This window comes from Pipistrellus hanaki (assembly GCF_964339955.1).
Source record: "Pipistrellus hanaki genome assembly, chromosome: 6".
Taxonomy (NCBI): Eukaryota; Metazoa; Chordata; class Mammalia; order Chiroptera; family Vespertilionidae; genus Pipistrellus; species Pipistrellus hanaki.
In genome coordinates this window covers 31,173,547-31,195,813 of record NC_140508.1, presented here as the reverse complement: position 1 = coordinate 31,195,813, position 22,267 = coordinate 31,173,547, and the positions used below count along the sequence as shown (strand labels likewise).

General features: G+C 43.7%; 1 protein-coding gene across 2 annotated transcripts in view; it reads left to right on the top strand.

Moving 5' to 3' along the window:
- The first annotated feature begins 9,169 nt into the window (after nucleotides 1-9,169).
- The window catches only part of ATRN (attractin), a 113,626-nt gene continuing 100,528 nt past the window's right edge, over nucleotides 9,170-22,267 (top strand). Inside the window, exon 1 of one of the 2 annotated variants that reach the window (XM_084887674.1) lies at nucleotides 9,170-9,658. In XM_084887674.1, coding sequence (XP_084743800.1) covers nucleotides 9,276-9,658 — 383 coding nt within the window. In that variant the 5' untranslated portion in view covers nucleotides 9,170-9,275. The remainder of the gene's footprint in view (nucleotides 9,659-22,267) is intronic. The other variant, XM_084887673.1, reaches the window with a different exon arrangement.

Here is a 22,267-nt window from a genome sequence, read left to right as displayed (position 1 = left end):
GCCTTCCCTTGTGAATACAGAGCTTTGGATGTGAATCCCCTGTCTCCTTTACTTGCTGCAAATAAATAAAAATACCTGTCAACCACATCTTACTCTTGAGTAGAACACCCTAAGCAGCAAGTCCCTGGACTCCATAACAAAAGTAGTTGTCCATTTTCCTCAATCCCTATTGGTCAAAGTTTGCCTCAAAGAGTATTAAATCCCCGGCACGCCTTGGTTGTGCATGCCTGAGTGACAAACAGATTTCCACTGTATCCCACCCTGCAGCATGAAACAATCTCTGAGAAGGTGACTGGGGGGACCTGTGTGCGGAACTGATCTAGGCAGCAGTGGCTTAAGAGGCAGGTAAGCCTGAGAGAATCTGAAGGTATGCACAGATGCAAAGAGGGAAGAGAAAGAAAGAGAGAGAGAGAGAGAGAGAGAGAGAGAGAGAGAGAGAGAATGAATAAGGAAGTTTGAATGCTGACAGGATATTGAGGAATTATTGTTTTGTTTTGTTTTTTAAATATATTTTTATTGATTTTTTTTACAGAGAGGAAGAGAGAGGGACAGAGAGTCAGAAACATTGATGAGAGAGAGTCATCGATCAGTTGCCTCCTGCACACCCCCCCACGCGGCAGGGGCCCGCAAACAAGGTACATGGCCTTGACCAGAATCGAACCGCGGACCTCTCAGTCTGCAGGCCGACGCTCTATCCACTGAGCCAAACCGGTTTCCGTGAGGAATTATTGTTATATTGTTAACTTTTTGTGTGATAATGGTGTTATGGTTATGACATTTCTTCAGAGCATACCTTTTAGAAATTCACATTGGAGTACTTGTATATGAAATACTATGGTGTCTGCAATTTCCTTCAAAATAACCCAGTTGGTAAGGAAGAGTGGATGGAGGCATAGCTGAAATGCTATTGCCCATGAGTTATGTGCTGACTTTTAAAACATTCCCTAACTCTGACGTTCCTCTTTCAAAAAGTAGAGCCTAATTTCCCTCCCCTTGACGGTGGGTGGGATGTGGTGACTTGTTTCTAATGAACACAGTGCGGTGGAAGTGATCTTGTGTGTCTCCCAACACCACATCATAAAAGCCATTCAAACTTCCACCTTATTCTTTTTTGGACCATTTGTTCTGGGGGAGCCAGCCACCATGCCAGGAGGACACTCCAGCAGCTCTATGGAAAGGTCCATGTGGCAAGAAACAGATGCCTCCTGCCAACATCTTATCAGCCATAGGTGAGAGTCACCTTGGGACAGGTCCTTCAGCCCCATTAAGTGAGGCTTCAGATGACTGCAGCCAGCGTGACTGCAGCCTCATGACAGAGCTTGAGCCAGGACCACTCAGTGAAGTCACTTCTGAAATCCTGACCTCCAAAAACTGTGTGAGATAACAAACGTTTGTTAGTTTTAATTTGTGAAGTTGGGATAATATTTTACACACCAATGGTCAATGGAAATAAGTTAATAATTATTGAAGCTGGGTGTTGGGTTCATTGAATTATTCTATCTTTTAAAATATATTTTATTGATTTTTTCAGAAAGGAAGAGAGAGGGATAGAAAGTTAGAAACATCGATCAGCTGCCTCTTGCACACCCCCCACTGGGGATGTGCCCGCAACGAAGGTACATGCCCTTGACCAGAATCGAACCTGGGAACTTTCAGTCTGCAGGCGGACGCGCTATCCACTGAGCCAAACTGGTTTCAGCGTATTATTTTATTTTGTATACGTTTGATGTTTTCCATGATAAAAATGAAGTATTGACTTTCTATATTGCATCATCATATAAATTATTTCTGGCTGGATTAAAGACTATAAAAAAAAAAAAAAAAAAAAAAAAAAGCAAAAATGCCTAGTAATCCGAAACCAGTTTGGCTCAGTGGATAGAGCGTTGGCCTGTGGACTGAAGGGTCAAGGGCACATGCCCGGGTTGCAGGCTCGGTCCCCAGTGGGGGGCATGCAGGTGGCAGCCAATTGATGATTCCCTCTCATCAGTGATGTTTCTCTCTCTCTCTCTCTCTCTCTCTCTCTCTCTCTCTCTCTCCCCTTTCCCCTCTGAAATCAATAAAAATATATTTAAAAAGAAAAACGGTCAAAGGATATGAATGCACAGTTCACACCTAGATGGTTAATAAACAAAAGGTTGATCAACCAATATCTGCATGTCTCTGTTGGTCCCCACAGTAATTAATACCACTCCCCCCCCCATAATAACTAACTGGATTTGGTGTATAAATGCTCCTAAATACTCTGGCTCCCTTGCCTCTAAGGCATGTGTCCTGCACCAATTCCCAAAATTTCCCCTGTGGAATGAAGTTCTGATTACTCACACCAGTAACTAGCTTGGTAAGTACTGACTTCTCTTCCCTTCCACGTCTTACTTCCTTACTCTCCACCTGCTTCCTGGGGTTAAGACCCATATTGACCTTGAATCCTTGCCACAGGGCTTCCTTATGGGGGCACCTGAAGTAATATAAAATTGTTGAAGCTTTCTTGCCAGTATGAGACAGAGTCTGAGCCATGGCTACTCTGTGGGAACTTTCCACATGAAAAAAAAAAAAGCTATAGCCTCCCTTGAAATGCATGAAATGAGAGAAGGGGCCTGAGGGCTTCATGCCAGTCGTGAGGATGGGGGCCACACCACTGGCAATGGACACAGACTTCAAAGCTGTCTCAAGCCCAGGACTCTGACTCATGGACTTCCTGAAGGTTTGCTTTTTTTTTTTGCCCTTAATTAATGAAGCTTGTTCATAATTAATGCCCTTAGCCCTGGCTTGCTGGGGTTCATAGCTAAATGCTCCTTGTGCCTTGATCCATTTTTGATATGCTGAGTTGGCTTCAGCCTGTTTAACTTGGTAAACACTGCAATCTGGGCCACACCTTTAGTCACAGCCCAGGCTTTAGGTCAGCTGGTTCTGCACACAGGGTTACCTGCCACCATCCCCCATCTTGGGGTTCCTGCCACAGTCACAGTACAAGTGTGTGCAAGAACCAATTTGCGGTAATGAAGGCTGTGCTGCTGCCAGTGACGTCTCAGATAATGAGAGTTGGTGCCAGTGGCTGGGTAGCAACATGAGATGGGGACTTCTGTGTAGGCCTCGCTAGCTTGATCACAACACTTGTAACACAGGGCCTTAGGTAAGCACTAGAAATAGAGATGGTGATTCTGGTGGCACCAGGACAGTGGGCTTTGATGGAAGTTAGCTTGGGCAGGAAATGGCTTGTCTATGAGCCAAAGCAGGAAAGAAGGAAATGAACATCTGTGGGTTTGCCATATTGTCTCAGAATTAATATCTTCTGTCATTACTCCCAAATTTAGGGACTTATAACAATAACAATTTATTATTCTCTGTTTTTTTTTTTTTTTTAAATTGATATCAGAGAGGAAGGGAGAGGGAGAGAGAGATAGAAACATCCATGATGAAAGAGAATCATTGATCAGTTGCATCCTGCATGCCCCACACTGGGAATTGAACCCACAACCTGGGCATGTACACTGACCAGAAATCAAACTGTGACCTGGTTTATAGGTCCATGCTCAACCACTGTGCCATGTCGGCCGGGCTATTCTCACAGTTTATATTGAGTCAGAGATTCAAGGGCAGCTTTACTAGGCAATTCAGGCTCAAGGTCTTTCATGAGGTCACAGTCAAGATATTGGCCAAGACCACTGTCATCTGAATCCTTGATTGAGGCTAAAGGTAGACACACACTCACACACACACACAACTGGCAAGTTTGTGCTGGCTCTTAGTGAGAGGCCTCAGTTCCTCCCAACCTGGGCAGTTCTCCACAGGTTGCTGAAAAGCAAGTGAAAAGAGAGGAAGTGAGGAGAAAGAGAGAGAAAGGGAGAGAGAGAGAGAAAAGAAAGAGAGAGAGAGAGAGAGAGAGAGAGAGAGAGAGAGAGAGAGAGAGAGAAAGAGAGACAGGGAGGTTATCCTTTGTATGACCTCACCACAGAGGTCATATAGCACAATTCTATAACATTCTATTTGTTAGAAGTGAGTAATAAATCTGGCCTTCTAGAAAGGGCCAGAAAGGGCCTGCAATCTGAGCATATGCACTGACCAAAAATTGAGTTAAACTCCAACATATAAAGGGCATATTAAGGAATTTGTGGACATTTTTTTAAAGCACCACATTGCTGTTAGTTCAATAGTAACGATAACTTGGATTATAAGGTCTTTTCAGCTTCTATTTCAGACTTTATTTTCTTATATAATCAGTAACGTACAAAATTATTAGTTGGGATATAGTATGGTCAACTCAGATTTTTAAAAATAAATAATTAGAACACACTGCCCTGGCTGGTGTGCTCAGTAGTTAGAGCACCATCCCTGCTTGTCCCACCCCTCTCCATTACCCCGTCACCTAAGGGTGGCAGGTTTGCTCTCCACCTTGGGTGGAGTGCGTGCGGGAGGCAACCAGTGGATGTGTGTGTGTGTGTGTGTGTGTGTGTGTCTCCCTCCCTCTACTCCCTTCCTTCCACTCTCTCTGAAAAGCAAAGGAAAGAATATCCTCTGGTGAGGATTAACAATAACAACAAAAATTAGAACACTGATCTGTCCTCAATAGGAGGAAATCCAGTGTTTTCCCCTTGAATCCCTTTCTTTTCCAGTGAATTACCCAAGAAACCTGGGGCTTATTCAGTATAAAGTTGCCAGTCTAGCTTCCAAACAAATCAGCCAAGCCAGGGCTGTGCATCTAACCTGTGAAAGATAAGATGTCCAGAGGGGACACTGACTAAGAAGCCATCCCATTCATCTCCAGGGAGGTGGTGGAAAGGAATATTGCCAGGTAGAGTAGCAGGTGAAAATGCTTTGTTCTGGTCTCTTGCTGTGGGGCGTTGAATTGACTGGCAGATGATCTGCTAGCCCTCTGGCTCTACCACCACATTTGCGCTGATGCAGGCTTATTCCTGTGAGATGAAAGGCTACTCCTACTGGCAACTCTGGTTCCAGCCCTCCTCATTGGCCTGGACAAGCCTTTCTTAGAGCTATGCTGTAGTGTGAGACTCTTCTTAACCAATCCTTCCTCCCCCTTTTCTTCACAGCTGTCAATTTTTATTCCAGTCTCTATCCTCTCCCTGCCTTTTCCGGCTTCCTTCCCCTTTATCATTCATAGACATTTTCCCAATAAGTCTCTTGTACGCTTAATATTGGCTGCTTCCCATACGTACACACCCCAACCAGGGCCTGCAACCCAGGGACCTGAATTGAACCCAGGACCCTTCAGTCCACTGGGTCAAACCGGTTAGGGCAAGTGCTCTGCCTTTAAATTGGTGATCTGTTCCCAAGGTCTTGTCCCTTGAGCTGCTGTAAAGGCTACTTCCTGTTTTTGTGGGGCTTGTCTATGGAGGCCACCAGGAGCTCTGCCAGCAACTCAGGGGACTAACCCTGCACTCCCAGGGCAAGGATCCCTAGCACTTTCCTTAGAGCCTGCCAAGAACTATCAGGATCTTATGTTTGTACATTGACTTACCCCTCACATGGGAGCTGCTACCCAGTGGAGATCCAATGCTATCTAGAATCCTCTCGTGTTTGTTTCAAACTTTCAGGATCAGCCTTTTTCACAGACAAAAGGTAGGTGAGAACCTGACAGCTATAATCAGGAAATGACTTTGTTCTACGTAGAATAAAAGTATATTAAGATCTGTTGATGGTTAGGAAAGGTTAGACAGCTGACCAGATAGGTTTTCACCAGGGCAGTATTCATCTGTGCTCTCTATTGCTCAATAAATATTTGTTATATAGTATACTATTGGTTCCTTTCCTAAATTTATTTTTCCTAATCTTTTTTACTGCTGTGAGTGTTGGCTACTAATGATATATGTGTATAAAATGCTGGCCTTGATATGGGAGGGGAGTGGACTGACTGTTCTCGGGGAAAGGGAGGGAGGAAGAGACTGAACATAAACTGTGCATGTATTGATGAGGACAATGGGGGATGGGGAAGGGGCGGAGGGTGGGGTGGGAACCTGGTGGAGGGGGGAAGAAATGAGGAACCTTTGTAATAATATGAACAATAAAGATTGATTTAAAAAAATAATAAAAAATAAAAATATCTGTGACAGTATCAAAAAAAAAAAAATGCTGGCCTTTTTGCCTCAAGGTGAGATCAACTCCATGGTACAATTTATGATCCAGGGATCTCCATAGGATCAGGCTGAAGCTAAACTCCAGATAAGGCCACAGCCTTGCTTAGCTGACTTTCCTGCTCTGTCCTGCTTTCCTCATTGCCTGTCTCCTGAGAGCACTCCCAATAAAGTATGCACTCAAACCCTGTGGCAGGCTCTGCTTCTAGAGAAACTGACCTAAGACACTGCCTGAGTAAAAACCAAGGATTATAAAACCCACCCATGTCCATGACCTTGAGATGATGCAAGCAAAGAGAAAAAATTATTACATAGAATCAGAGAGAGCAAAAGGGCCTCACAGAGAATGCTTTTCTTGAGTAAACAACACACACACACACACACACACACACACACACACAGCCCTGTGACTCAGATGGTTGGCGTATCATCCTGTACACCAAAAAAGTTGTGGGTTGAATTTCCTGTCAGGGGACATACCTAGGTTCAGGTTCAATCCCCAGTTGGGGCACATATGGGAGGCAAATGATCAATGTTCCTATGTATGTAAAATCAATAAAGACATATCCTTGAGGATTAAAACACACACACACACACACACACACACACACATATACACACACACACATTGGCAGAGGTACTTTCAAACTATCATAGTGCATGCAAACCTCCTTGGCCATGCAGTTGGTGAAGACTCATATTTAGAATCTGGACTTAGAGCAGTTCCAGATTGAAGGCTAGAAATTCTTTGCTATTGGCATTAAAGTTTCTAGGACCTGGAAGTGGCCACCCCGATAAAGACTAGTAGGGTAGAGAAGAAGGTGGCATGGAATTTCAGTTAGAAAAGCCACAAAACCTTAATGATAAAGCAAGAGTCCACAGAAATACTTCTGGAGCTGCAGTGACTTCTTCCATCAGGAGCAGGTGCAACTGGCCAATAAGATCAGAACCCACTTTTTATTTTATACATATATATGACTTATTGTACATTAAAAATGTATACATAATTATTTCACCATTCTTAATCTAAGTTTACCTCATAAGACTTATTCCTGTTTTTGCAGGAAGGAAGTTACAGAGTAACTTGGTAATCTACTGCTGCTTCAAACTGTCCCAAAACTTAGTGGCTGAAACAAGTACACTTATTTATTTTGCTCAAATCTGTAATTTGTGGTGGGTTCAGCAGAGATGATACTTCTCGGCTTCAAAAGTGTCTGGGTTCTCAACTGGGAAGACTCAAATAGTTGAGAGGCTGGGGTTGGCTTCCTCACAATATGGCAGTCTCAGAATAAGTAGCTGAACTTCTTTTCTGGCAGCTGGATTTCCCCAGAGCCAAGTGTTCCAAGACACTGAGAAGGAAGCTGCAAGACTTTGTATGACCTCGACTCAGAAGTCCTAGCACTATCAGTTAGTCTATTGATTAAGCAAACACTAAGGCCAGTCCAGATTCAAGGAATTGGGAGGAGGTGATTAGGCCCCATTTCTCCACGGAAGGAGGGTTAAAGAATTTGCAACTAACTTTAATATACCACAAAGATAGGAAATGTAGGAAACTCTTTGACAGCAATAATAAATAAGAAGATAGTAATACTTCCCTTCATAGGTCAAGGTTAGATTTTGTTTGTTTTAAGGAAAAGATAATTTGAGGATGTTTGGAGGCCAAGGAAAAAGAACAAAAGGAGGGAGGAGATTAAGGAAGCAAGAAAGAGAACGTTTGCTGTGTCAAGCAAGGTTCAAGGGCAGCTGTATTTCTCTTCTGTGTAGCCAAACCATTTGGTTATCCATGAGTGTTTGGTAAAATAATGTGAAAGTTCACAGCCTGGGTTTCAGTTTTGCTGTGGGGAGTGAAGGCAAGTCTGATTTCACTTCTGGTTATCTATTGCTGAGTAACAAACCTCTCTAAAACACAGAGGCTTAAAACAGCAGCCACTTTATTATCATTTCTTAGGATTTTGGAGAAGGCACAGGAGGAAGGACTTGTCTCTGTCCTAGGTTATGAGGAACAATCCAGTTGGCTTTCTTCCCTCAATGGCTGGCCACTCAGTTGGGATGGATCTGGCAGGTTCATGTGTCTGGGGTTTCAGTTCTTGGTGATAACTGGGTCCCTACTTTTCCTCAATATCATCTCTCTATAGCAAAGTAGAAGAGGGGGCAGGGAAGCAGCTCAGAATTATCAAGAGCTCATCATCAAGATTGCTAGGAGCTCTTAAAGCTCAGATCTGTAACCGGCACATGGCCACTTCTGCCACCTTCTTCTATTGGCTGAGACAAAGGTCGTCGATTCCAAGGTCAGGGACCACACATGTTATACTGCCAGGAAGCATGTTTCATAGGGGGACCATCAAAATAATAAAATGATAAGAAGGGGTCTACAGGCAAACTTGCGCTGGCTGAGGGTGCTTCTACTCCTCATTTTATGCTGCCCCCTCTTCAGGGATGATTGGAGGGCAAATGATGGGGAATAAGAACCCCAATTTTCCTCCACAGAAGGGGGTCCGGTTTGCTTCTGGATCAGCTTGAATGAAAGGAAACGGTTAGGCTGTGTGTGTACTCCTTTAGTCTATTAAGCGTGCACGGAGCACAGTCTGCGCACTAGGTACCTAACACGCGTGTTATTTCGTCGTCCCTGTTTCCCAGAGGAGAAAGCAGAGGCTCGAACGCAGCACCACGACGCGGCCTCCTACGCCCTTTTCACCCCGCAGTTAGAGTTGGGACAGAGCGATGACGGGCGCTGCGGGCTCCGCGAGAGGGTCGCGCTCCAGCCGGCCCGGCTGGGCCAGCAGCTCGGCCGGCTCCCGGGCAGCAGGGAAGGGGGGGGGGGGCACCCCCCCCAGCTTCAGGGCTGCTACCTCGCGGCCGCCTTCCAGGGCGAAGCGCAGAAACCAGCCCGCTAGGGGGCCTTCGTACCCGGTACCCGGTACCCGGCCCCCGGGGTGGGCGCTGGGGGGTTCCCGGGATCCGCAGACTCAGCGTATGTCGCGCGCGGTCGGGAGCTCGGGGCGCGACCGCCCGAGACTTGGGCGCCCACTCACGCACGCGTGCTCGCGCCGGCCGCGCGGCCCCGGCTCCGCCCTCAGGATGGGCCGCGGGAGCCACCGTCCGCGCAGCCCCGCCCCGCGAGGCCAGGCGCAGCGGAGCCGGCCGAGCCGTGTGTATGTGTTCTCGGGGCGCCGTCTCAGCCCCGGGAAGATGGTGGCGGCGGCGGCGGCGACTGAGGCGAGGCTGAGGAGGCGGACGGCGGCGGCGACGACGACGACAGCGACCACGGGCAGGGACGGCGGCGGGCCGCTCCGCGACAGGGTCGCAGCCGGAGCCGGGGGACCGGGGCTGGGGGCCGTGCTGCGCCTCCCGCGCCTGCTGCTGCTGCTGCTGCTCCCGCCCCTGCTGCTGCTGCCCGGGGCTGCCGAGGCCGCGGCGGCGGCGGCCGTGGTGTCGGGCTCGGTCGCCACCGAGGCCAAGGAGTGCGACCGGCCGTGTGTCAACGGCGGCCGCTGCAACCCTGGCACCGGCCAGTGCATCTGCCCCGCCGGCTGGGTGGGCGAGCAGTGCCAGCACTGCGGGGGCCGCTTCAGGTGAGTGAGTGGAAGGCGGTGTGGGAGGGCCGGGCCCAGCCAGGGGTTGGAGGCTAAAGGGGGGCTCCAGACGGCTGCAGGCCCGAGGTGGGTGCCAGACAGAAAGTGTGGAGGTGGGGCCGCCCCCCTCGGTGTCTGAGGACCATTTGCTCCCGGGGAGATCGTCGTCTGTGTGGCCTGGGGTCTTCCTGTCCTGGGCGATGACAAGGTTCGAGGCAGAAGTGGGGGCGCACCCCAAAGGGGTTTGGGTGCGGCGAGCCACCTGGGGGAAGGAAAATAAAGCTTAGGGTCCCAAAAATGTATCAAAGCCCGTCTCTGAAAATGGGCCTCTTTCGGATAAACGAGCTGTGAAAGGAAAGGGGATAAGGAGAGAGCCAGTCTTACTTAAACACTTGGTTTGAACATGCCCTTGTTCCCGAGGGCCTGATGAGTTAGTTCCCGACTGCTGGATGACTGCTGGATAGACGAGGCACTCTGAAAAAAGAGGGCCTTGGGAGTGATTTGTTGGCTCGAGGTTGAAAGGGTAGGATTGCGAGGTATTAGAGAGAGAAGAATCGATGATTGTTGGCTAAAGGAAAGTGAGGGAATTAGCCCTTTGAAGCTCCCTGGAAGCCGCAGATTGAAAGAGGGTCTGTCCGTCAGGGCATTGAAGGAGGTTCCTGTTTGCCCTGATTTCTGGGGAATATGGAGTTCTGAGTCGGTCTGGTTCAGGGCAGTACCTCTTGGAGAGATCACTCATTAATTAATTAGTAGTTATCTTTTATTTGCTTCAGTTGTGCAAGGGTTTCCAGATAATGCACACAAATAGATTAGCCAAACTTTGGCCTAGTTCACAGGTAATATAGCAAGAACAAGATATGTACACAAGTAACTCTAGTCATAGGGGAGCTAGAGAGCCCCGCATGCCGTTGATAGATGTCTATTGAACATTTAAAAAAAAAATCCTCGCGGGAGGATATGTTTTTATGGATTTTAGAAAGATAGAGGAAGGGTGAGGGAGAGAAACATCAATGTGAGCCTCCTGTATGTGTCCCAACTGGAGATGGAACCCACAGCCTAGGTATGTGCCCTGACTTGGAATCCAACCAGAAACATTTGGTGTATGGGACGATGCTCCTCCCACCAGTGGAGCCACCAGGCCAGGGCTTTATTGAACACTTTTGATCTCAGATGTGGAGGAGTGAGGAAATACGAAAAACAAGCTAGACAGGGTCACTGCTTTCATGGATCTTACATTCTAGTCAGGAAACAGGCTGTGAACAAGTAAATGTATAATTGAAAGAAGAGACTTATCCAATAATCAACTTAGTATTTTGCCTAAGGCCATGGAAATGAAGAGCAGGGGACAAAGAGAGGACCTGACTTAGTTCCGAATGTTAAGTTTAGCGATTGAATAAGTGACTTAAGAGTTGGAATCTGGCAAGACTGGGAAGGTAGGCAGGGGCCAGGCCATGTAGGTCCCTGTTGGTTGGGTTGAGAATTTTGACTTTTAGCCTGTGAAGAGTGGAATGGTCTTGTTTTCATGACATTACAGGCTTTTTAAATTGTAATGGCCTTGAAGGTGAGGCGAGAGCATTTTGAGTTTGGGGAGCTTCCAAGATCAAGTGAATGAATGGTCTGATCAGAGGAAAGTTCTTTCAAGTTCTGAAAAATCTGGGGGACTGTAGTGTGGGGAGGGAGATGCATAGCAAGATCAGTCTGTACAGAGTAGGTGGACTCACTTTAAGCATAAGCGATGGTGGGCCACCAGGTGGGAACAGTTAGTGTGGGTTAGGACAGCAGTAATCAGTAGAATATGAAATAGGTCCTAAGTGGTATTGTAGAGATAAGTGACAGATCTTTCTTTGAAACTGACTTGCTTTTGGGAAGAGGGGGGATGCTGAGGGGAAGAAAACTAGATTCTATCTTGGGCTATTGGGAAGATAATGATACCATTAAGAAACACAGGGGCATAGGAGGAACGGATCTGAAATGTTTAATTTTGCACACACTAAGATGCTTTCAGGGTATCCAACTGGTAGGACAGGTGTAGGCATTGGCGTTATCTATATACTAGTGGCCTGGTGCATGAAATTTGTGTTGGGGGGTGGTGGTGGCGGGAGGGAGATGTACCTCAGCCTGGCCTCCAATATGGGACCCCTCAGGGGATGTCTGACTGCAGTTTAGGCCCGATCCCAGCAATCCGGGACCACTAGCTCCTAACCACTCATTTGCCTGCCTGCCTGATTGCCCCTAACAACTCTGCCTGCTGGCCTTCTCGACCCCAACTGCCCCCCACCCCCTGCTGGCTTGATCACCCCGACTACCCTCCCCTGCCGGCCTCATGGCCCTCAACTGCCCTCCCTGGCTTGTCTCCCGGAAGTTCTCCTAGTCTACTTAATATAGATGAAGGAGATTGCCAGGGAGATAGAGCAGATCTGAGGGTTCACATAGAAAGTCCAGAGGATTAGAGAAGAATCACTTGTTATGGGGAATAGGCAGTCCTGACACTGGCTGTCTCGGATGGTGTCACACTTGAGTGAAGCAGCTCCCCTGGTTATTGTGGACACTCCATTTGAGCCAGTTTGAGCTGGTGTCAGTGTCCTTTCCTTTGACATTGGCCTTGATAATTTTATTATATTTCGTGTGCTTATCGCATTTGCATCTTTAGAAATGAAAGTAAGAGAAACTTATATCTCTGATCTTTAAAAAAACTTTTTAAGTTTTAGTTGAAGGGTAATTTTTAGGGGAAGAGTGAAGTACTGGCTTTGATTATAGTGGTATGTATCTTGATTTAACTGATAAACCTCCTTGTTGTTAAACTGAGAGACATTAAAATGGACACCTTTCTGGTTTGTATTGGCATCAGGTTTTTAAAAAAAAAAATTTTTTTTAAAGCTTTTTAGTTCCATAAATCCCATGTTATAATTGCTATTATAAGGACTCTTTCATTAATAGAAAGGAATGTAGGATAATAAGAGGATTAGATTTTACTGAAGTTATCACTAAGTGCATATTAAATGCCAGGGACCTGATCAAGCATTTTCTTATACATTGTTTCATTTAATCTTCAGGACAACTCTGACAAATAAAATTTGATTTTTGTGTGGTTGTAGTTAGAATATCACTTGATTTTTTTTCCAAATGAAAGATACTACAAAAATGATTAATTGCAGAGAATAAAGTTAATGGTGCCATTGTAATAAAAATAACTATGGAATCTTTGGTGGATGATTTCTAAAGCAGTACCACTTTCATTCATTTTTATGTGAATCTTTATAATTCAGTGACTTTTTTTTTCTACTTGTGTCATCACCATAGAAATATTTCTTAGGAGGATAAATATCAAGTTAGAGAATAAAGATATTAAGTCCATTTATGAAATTAATATGCATTTAACTTTTTTTGTAATATATTTTATTGATATTTTACAGAGAGGAAGGGAGAGAGATAGCTAGAAACGTCAATGAGAGATAGAGAGCTAGAAACATCGACCAACTGCCTCTTGCACACCCCCTATCGGGAATGTGCCCGCAACCAATGTACATGCCCTGGACCGGAATCGAACCTGGGACCTTTCAGTCCGCAGACCGACGCTCTACCACTGAGCCAAACCGGTTTCGGCTGCATTTAACTTTTAAAAGTTCTTGCTATACAAAACTTTTGGGAGGATAGAATAGAATAACGTAGTGAATTGGAGCCTTGCAGTTACCCATGATGTTGAGTTACCTTCTGTAGAAGAAAAAGAAAAGAAGTAGGCAGTTATTTAATACTAGAGGCCTGGTGCACAGGTTCGCGCACTGGTGGGGTTCCTTGGCGTGGCCTATGGGGATCAGGCTGAACCTGGCAATCCAACGCTGTCTGCTGCTCCTGCTCATCTCAGCCCTGCTATGCCTGCTGCCACTGGTTGGTAGGCTCCCTTTCTCTCTGCTGTGGTCTCCAGGCTGCGGCGGCCAGCTGTGAGCCCTGCCCCTGGCGCCCATTAGTCAGCTGAATGGTGCTCCCACTGTGGGAGTGCACTGACCGCCAGGGGGTAGCTCTTGTGTTGAGCCTTTGCCCCCTGGTGGTCAGTGTGCATCATAGTGAATTGTCAACCGGTCATTTGGTTGCTTAGTCTTTTATATATATATACACACACACTAGTAGCCCTGAGCATGAATCTGTGTGCTAGTAGCTTGCTAATAGCTCACTGCTGTCCTCCTGTAGCTGTCCGCCTGCTGTCCCGCCCTCTTGTAGCTCCCTTGCCCCCCCATAGCTTGCTGCCCTTCCCCCTCCTGTAGTTCTCCACTGTCCACTTGTAGCTTGCTGCCTCACCCTCCTGCTGATCCGTGATCCAGTTGTTACTACATGGTCAGTTGTTAGTTTCACGGTGTAATGACCATTTGCATATTAGATCTTTATAATATAGGATACTAGTGGCTCAGTGCACAAAATTTGTGCAGGGGTGTGTGTGCGTGTGTGTGTCCCTCAGCCCAGCCTGTACCCTCTCCAATCTGGGACCCCTTGGGGGATGTCTGATTACTGGTTTAGGCCCGATCCCACCGGATCTTGCAATCCAGGATCACTGGCTCCTAACTGCTCACCTGCCTGATCACCCCTAACCACTCTGCCTGCCGGCCTGCTTGCCCTCAACTGCCCCCCCACTCCTGCTGGCCTGCTCACCCCCAATTTCCCCCCACTGTCGGCCTGCTTGTCCCCAATTGCCCCCCCACTGCTAGAATGCTTGCTCCCAACTGTCTCTCCACCCCCCGCCAGCCTGATCACCCTCCTGGCCTGATTGGCCCTAACCAACTCTGCCGCGCCCCCCCCCCCCCCCCCACGGCTTTGTCCAGAAGGACGTCTGGAAGGTCTCCTGGTCTAATTAGCATATTGCCCTTTTATTAGTATAGATAGATAGATCTGTTTTGTGCCCGGCATATACAGCAACTACTAGTAGTAGACACAGCAGCAGCTGTCACCATATGTCTAGCATCCATTTTTTCCAGATGTTGTATTAAGTACCTTTTAGGAATTATTCCTTATAATCCTTAGATTGAAGGTATCCCATTTCATAGATGAATATAAATTGAAATTACTTGCCCAACTTATAAACAATTGTGGTTTGTACTCAGGCCTTGTCTAATTCCCAAACCCATGCTTTCCATTGTACCATTTGGCCTCTCATTTTTTTCTGAGTCCAGTCACCTTTTATGAACATTCTTTGGGAGGGCTGACCTAAATCCTTTGAGAAATACCTTGAGCTTCTTTTCCAACTTGGGCCTGGCAGAATGGCTCCCATAAAGAAGGGTGGAGAGTAGAAGGAGGACCGTTCTGCCATCAACAAGGTAGTGATCAGAGAACATATTATCAATATTCACAAGACCACCCATAGAGTGGGTTTTAAGAAGTGTACCCCTCAGGCTTAAAGAGATTGGGAAATTTACCATGAAGGAGATGGGGACTCTAGATGTACACATTGACAGCAGGTTCAACAAAGCTGTTTGGGCCAAAGAAATAAGAAATGTCCCATACTGTACTCAGGTGTGGTTGTCCAGAAAATATAATGAGGATGAAGATTCACCAAACAAGCTCTATATGTTGGTTACCTAAGTACCCATCACCACTTTAAAAAATCTGCAGTTAGTATGGTTGAGAACTAACTGCTGATTTTAGAATAAAGTTATAAATCTGCCCCTCAAAAGTCATTTTTGCCTATATTACTGCCATATATCTTTTGTCCTGTTTCTTCTAAACTTCATTGTCTTATTTTCTACTATTTGCTGGGCATCTTTATTGGGATGTTTTAATGTCACCTCAGAATGAGCCATGTCTAAGACCAAACTTCTTATCCTCATTGAAATAATAGTCTTTTTCTTTGCACTTTCTTATATTAGAAGCAAATCTGACTTTAGATAAACAACAGTAAATATTAGGAATAACTCATTGCTCTTTCTGTTTATTCTCTCTTTTCCAAAGTCTTAGAAATTTGTTCCTTTCCATTTCTCCTGTTGCCATTCTAGTGTAACTAGTAACTTGAGTACATCTGGATGGTCCTTCACCTCACTGCTAACCTGTCTCTGTTAAACCCTGACTGTCTCTTGCACCTCCAAAGTCTATTCTACACTTTGTCACATAATCCCCTGAAAATATGTGTCACTATCTAAACCTCTTTTTTTTTTTTTTTCACTCCTCTTAACTGTAAATTGACTGTCAACAGAAGGCGCCCATTATCCTATACACTTCTTTTTTCTTAAACAAATTCTTCCACTTTATAGTTTTCCTGTATATTTGTTAATTCAGCACTATTCCACCTCCTTGCCCCCACATTCTTCTCTACTTATGTAGATTCTACCCCAAGGCCCATCTTCAGTTCTCTGTAATCTATAATAGCAAATTCTCCAAAATCATACCTGTTTATCTTTTTTTTTTTTAAATTTTTTTTATTTCAGAGAGAACTGTTTTATCTTCTTTTGAGATGAGTTATCAACCCATTTAATTCATGGATAGCTACTGAATTAATGTTTATTATGTATTAGGTTATGTGCATACCTTGAGCATATAAATCATGCCCTGCTTTCTCATGGGAGAGCTCATAATTCTGAAAAGACAGCTAAGTGCACAGGCAATCAGAAACTAATAATAAAAATACAGGCAGGATGTGGTGCAGGGTTAATATGTGGTGGAGAACCTAACTTTTTGAGGGCTCTGGTGGAAGGTATACAGAGAAGAAGACATTTTGGAAGATCTGAGAAGCTTAGTGTGCATAGTGAGAAGGGCATTTCAGAAGGAGCAAAGAGCTTGTGCAAAGACAGAATCATGAACTGTCAAACACTTATTAGGGTATTAGTTTCCTAGGTTTGTGGTAACAAAGTGTTACAAAATGGGTGGCTTAAAAGAACAGAAATTGGATTGCACAGTTCTGGAGGTCAGAAATCGGAAATGGAAGTCTTGCCGGGGCCATACTCTCACTGAATAAGGGAGAATCTGTTCCTTGCCTTCCTCTTAGTTTCTGGAATTGCCAGCAATCCTGCGCATTTCTTGGCATGTAGGTACATCATTTCAGTGTCTGCCTCTATCATTTCATTCTTATGGCATTCTCTCTCTCTGTCTTTTCTTCTTATAAGGATGCCAGTCTTAATTGGATATATGGCTTGAGTACATTTTGGTAGTAACTTGAGTACAGCTGTAAAGACCGTTTGTACATAAGGTCACATTCACAGGTACTTAGGGTTAGGACTTTAAAATAATTTTTTTGTGCGGGGACACAGTTCAAACCACAACACTTAGAGAATTCAACATAGGTAGTTGTTAGAGTATAACGTGTGAGGGATGCACTGGAAGGTTATAATGGCTTTCCTTCTGCCTTTCCTAAACCTTCAGCTTCAGGGTGCATCCTTGACCTCGCTAAGCCACCAGCTCATTCCAGTCTCTGGCTGCAGTGATTGTTTTGAGGTAGGCAGTAATCTAAGCTGACTCAATCAGAATGAATCTCAGAACCTGCTAGAGGCCTCTCTGTGGATGTTTATGAAGCAGATGCTTTGTCATCTGCCCTCTCTGTGGTGAGGATGTGAGGATGTAGAACTATTATAGCTAGTAGCATTGCTGTTGTGATAGGGCCCCACCCGAGGTCCGAGCAACTCCTAGAGGAGGGAGGATGTCAGAGAAGTGGAGTTGGAGACCTGATGACTTTCTGAATCTCGGGATCAAGACTTGTCTGAAGATGTATTTTTCAGTTTCGTGAGGTACTACATTTCTTATGCCAGGTAGTGTTGAATTTCCTGTCCCTTACAATTTAGGATAATTTCTAACATGCAGAGGGATGTAGGGACAAGTCATGAAAGTCTGTATTTTCCATATCAAGGACTTTGGGTCTTATTATACTTTCGCAGTTGATAACATGGTCTAAATTCCTGATATTTTCCTACCAAGTCTCAATGTTCCAATTTTGATGGGATATGATCTGAACCATAAGTTACAATAGCCAATAGTTGTAGCTTGTGTGTGTGGTTTTTTTTTTATACTGCTTAGCTGGGATTGCCAACTACCAGCTGGAGATGAGACTGTTCTCACTGCCCTATACCTCAGCCCTGTTAAGCAAGTTTTATAGTTGAGGGCTCATTAGTTGTCATTCTGTTTGTAAATTGTATTGGGTATGATTTTTTGTCAAAGTTCTTTTAGTGACAGACTTCCATCTTATACAAGCTTAAGAGAAAAAGATGAGAGACTTACTGTTGTTTTTTTAATTTGTTTTTAATATGTTTTTATGGATTTAAGAGAGGAAGGGAAAGGAGAAATAGAAACATTGGTGATGAGAGGGAATCATTGATTGGCTGTCTCCTGTACACTGGGGATTGACCCTGCAGCCTGAGCACCCTCCTACTTCATAGATTGATGCTCACCCACCGAGCCACACTGGTCAGGTGAGATTTACAGGTTTATGTGACAGAAAAGTCAATGGGATATTGTTGGCTTCATGTGTGGTTGGATCCAGGGGACCAGTTGGTCTCACTCTCTCCATCCCTTTACTTTGCTCTGCTCTTTACCACCTCACTCTCAAGAAGGCTAAATCAAACTGGCTTAGCATCCTTCTGAGTTGAGTACCTGCTCTGGGAATGGAGGATGAAGTTCAGCTTCATTAGATGGCATGAATTGAGAAAGGGGAGCAAGGAAGGAGAAAGAAAAACACATGTTATGTTACCAGAAAGTGAGGCCAGTGCTAGGCAGGTGAAAACAGTAACATTGCAGTGTATTCATAGAACCTGCCATTTAGTGAATACTAAGTATTGGTGATGAAAATTGGGAATGATCCAGAAAATATAATAAGTAACAAAAATGCTGATCCCAGTTTATTAGGAATTCACTCAATCATTATAAGGATTTGTGAGAGACCCATTAGGTAGAATGCATTATGTTGGCTCTTTGAGATTACTACAGTGAGGGTTGTCCTATGTTGACTTTCAGTCTAGTAGAGCTAAGTCATTGAATGGCAGTTATTCATTTCCTGATTTTGTAATGGGGGAACAGAGAGGATGATGGGAGAAAGCAAACAAATTGTGCTCATTGTGTGAAATTATGCTATATTGGGAACATCCTTAACTTTATATAAAATACTTACATAATAGACATTTAAAGTTTTTGGTTGATTCCTGGAAGATAGAGTTTACTTATCTGAAAAGGTAGAAATATGGTTATTGAGTAAAAATAAAGTTGAGCATGAATGTCTTAATATATGTCCCAAAGCAGATATCTGACATTTAAACTTTATCTCTGCAAAAGGTTCCCAAGATGAGCAAATATATATATATTTTTATTTACTATAGTATAGTGGACAGAGAAACATGTAGGAGAAAAGCAGAGTATGTATATGGTCTAAACATTTTTTTTCTAACTATGATTAACTGATTCAGTAAATTTGTAGGTTATCTTTATCTTGAGAATTAAATATAAAAATAGTTACCTGGAACTGTGGCTGAACAATATGAAATCATACTGTTTTCTCTTTCACACAATCTTATTTCTAAAACTGAAATGAAACTAGTACTTTTCAGAATAATTGTATCTGAAAATTTGTCAGCCACTAACCTGTTGTGAAACTTGTTTCCTATTTCTGTGATTTCCCAAATTCATTGTAGCAAAAGTGACTCACATCCCTTCCCTACTAGTATATTATGTACTACTCTAATCCTTCATTTTATTACTTTGTTCCTTCCATTTTTCTTTTTCTCCCTATTCTCTTAAACTAGCCCTTTATTATTAGCCTTTTTTCTATTTTTCCTCTTTAGGGTGACTTTCTTATATATGCCTTGTTTTTCCCCCCCTTTCTCCTTGTTTTAGTGATGTCATATCCTTTTAACGGCTTTTCTTTTAGCACTTGAAAGCCTGTTTTCATTTTTATTTTTTCAGTTTTTAATTCTTTAAGTTTTTTTGTTTTTCCAAGTTATATTTTGAGTGAACTTCAACTCTAGCTGTTTATTTATTTTTTAAAATATGTTTTTATTGATTTTTTTTTTTTTTTTTTGAGAGAGAAATAGAGAGATAGAAACATCGAAAAGAGAGGAACATCATCTATCAGCACACCCCCTCCTGGGCGGGGCAAGCCCGCAGTCTGGGCATGTGCCTTGACCAGAAATTGGGCAACCTCTTGGTTCCTGGGTCAATGCCCTACTGCTAAGTCGCACCTGTTGGGCCAACTCTAGTTATTTATTTACGTGTTTTCTCATTTAGATTCTATCTTTCACTTATAGAAGTTAATTTTAGTCATGGTTGAATTTGCGATGGCTGAGTTTATTCTTTTAGAATTTGAGATTAACATTGTATAGTCATTAAGTTGAATGAATTTAAAAATCACTCTTGGTCCTTTTTGCATTCTAATTAAGAATTTTCTAATTTGTTAATAAATCTCTAACCATTAGGGACTGAAATTTTATCAGATGCTGTTAAGTCACACAAAAGTCACCTCTCTTCATCAGTGTTTCCTATATTTTTGATTCACAGATTCTTTCGGAAAAATGTATACTCTTATGGACTCTCTTATAAATTATAAGATAATCTTTAAAAATGAATCCTGTTTCTTTTTTTAAAAAAATCCTTACTCAAGGATGTTTTCTTTTTCAGGATATGTTTTCTTTTTCGTTTTTAATTGATTTTTAGAAAGCGAGAAAGGGAAAGAGTGAGAAAGAGAAACATCAATAAGAGACAGAAACAGTGATTGGGCACCTCACTAATGGTATCAAACCCTAGGTATGTGCCCTAACGAGGAATGGAACCTGCAACCTTTCAGTGTATAGGACAATGCTCCAACAAACTGAGCCACCAAGCCAGGGCTAAAAAATACATTCTCTGTTTTTTCTTATTGTTGTTAATCCTCACCTCAGGATATTTTTTCCATTAATTTATTTTTATTTTTATTTTTATTTTTATTTTTATTGATTTCAGAGAGGAAGGGAGAGGGAGAGAGAGGAGAGAGAATCATTGACTGGTTGCCTCCTGCACGCCCCCTAGTGGGCGTTGAGCCTGAAACCCCGGGCATGTGACCTTGACTGGAATCCAACCTGGGACCCTTCAATCCACAAGCCAATGCTCTATCCACTGAGCCAAACCAGCTAGTGCTCCATTGATTTTTAGAGAAAATAAAATGGAGGTAGAAAAGGGTGGGTGGGTAGGTGGGAGAAAGAGACAGAGGGAGAGAGAGGGATAGAGTAAGTGAAATGGAGATAGAAAAGGGTAGGTGGGTGGTTAGAGAGAGAGAGAGAGAGAGAGAGAGAGAGAGAGAGAGAGAGAGAAACATCAGTGTGAAAGAGACACATAGATTGGTTGTCTCCTGCAGGGGCTCTGACCAGGGCCAGGGATTGAATCTACAACCGAGATGCATGCCCTTGACCGGGAATTGAACCCAAGACCCTTTGGTGCATGGGCTGATACTCTGATCATTGAGCACACCAACGAGGGCTGCATTCTGTTTTTTTTTTGTTTTTTGTTTTTTGTTTTTAAATATATTTTATTGATATTTTACAGAGAGGAAGGGAGAGAGATAGAGAGCTAGAAACGTCGATGAGAGAGAAACATCGACCAGCTGCCTCTTGCACACACCGTACTGGGGATGTGCCCGCAACCAACGTACATGCCCTTGACCGGAATCGAACCTGGGACCTTTCAGTCTGCAGACCGACACTCTACCACTGAGCCAAACCGGTTTTGGCTGCATTCTGTTTTTTATAAGATACTTTTAAATAGAATAAAAAGTAATTTTTTAAAGATCGTAACATATATTTTAAATATAATTTGTAATGGCATTCATAATATAAAAAATTTGCCCTTTTCCCTTTTCATGTGGTACATATTTAATAATTAATGTGTAAGAGACAGCACGATTTATACACAAATAAAAAATGGCATTTAAGCCGAAGCCGGTTTGGCTCCGTGGTAGAGCGTCGGTCTGCGGACTGAAAAGTCCCGGGTTCGATTCCGGTCAAGGGCATGTACATTGGTTGTGGGCACATCCCCGGTAGGGGGTGTGCAAGAGGCAGCTGGTCGATGTTTCTCTCTCATCGATGTTTCTAGCTCTCTATCTCTCTCCCTTCCTCTCTGTAAAAAATCAATAAAATATATATATTTAAAAATGGCATTTAATTTTGGGATCAGTGTATATTAAAGTAGGGATTTAATTTGACTCTGTACTATAATATTAGACAAATTTCCTCTCCTTTTGTTTGATATTCATTCATTTGTGTTTTAAAAGTTATTTCTTAGAATTTTTTTATATATTTTTTTTACATGATAAAATAATAGTGGTTATCAACTATTTGTAGGCATTTCTCTGCAAATAGAAATGTGGATCCCCCACCCCCCCCCCAAAAAAAAAAGGAATAAATAGGCCAAACTGGCTGTAATTGTCACTATATTTTCCCCTTTTGACTGGGTTTTTTGAAGTGCAAAGGGTATCTTGCAAAGCTGGATTTTTTATTAGATTTGACAAGTTAATATTGTGTTTGAGATAAATTTGTAGATAGAGATTAGTTTTTTGCCCTTCCATGACTCATATTTAAACATTGTGTCTTTTACTTTTCTTTTGGAACATCATTTGGACCACTGGTTGAACAACATTGAGCAACCCTGGCCAAGTAAGTGGTTGCTTTAAAGCAGTGTTTCCCA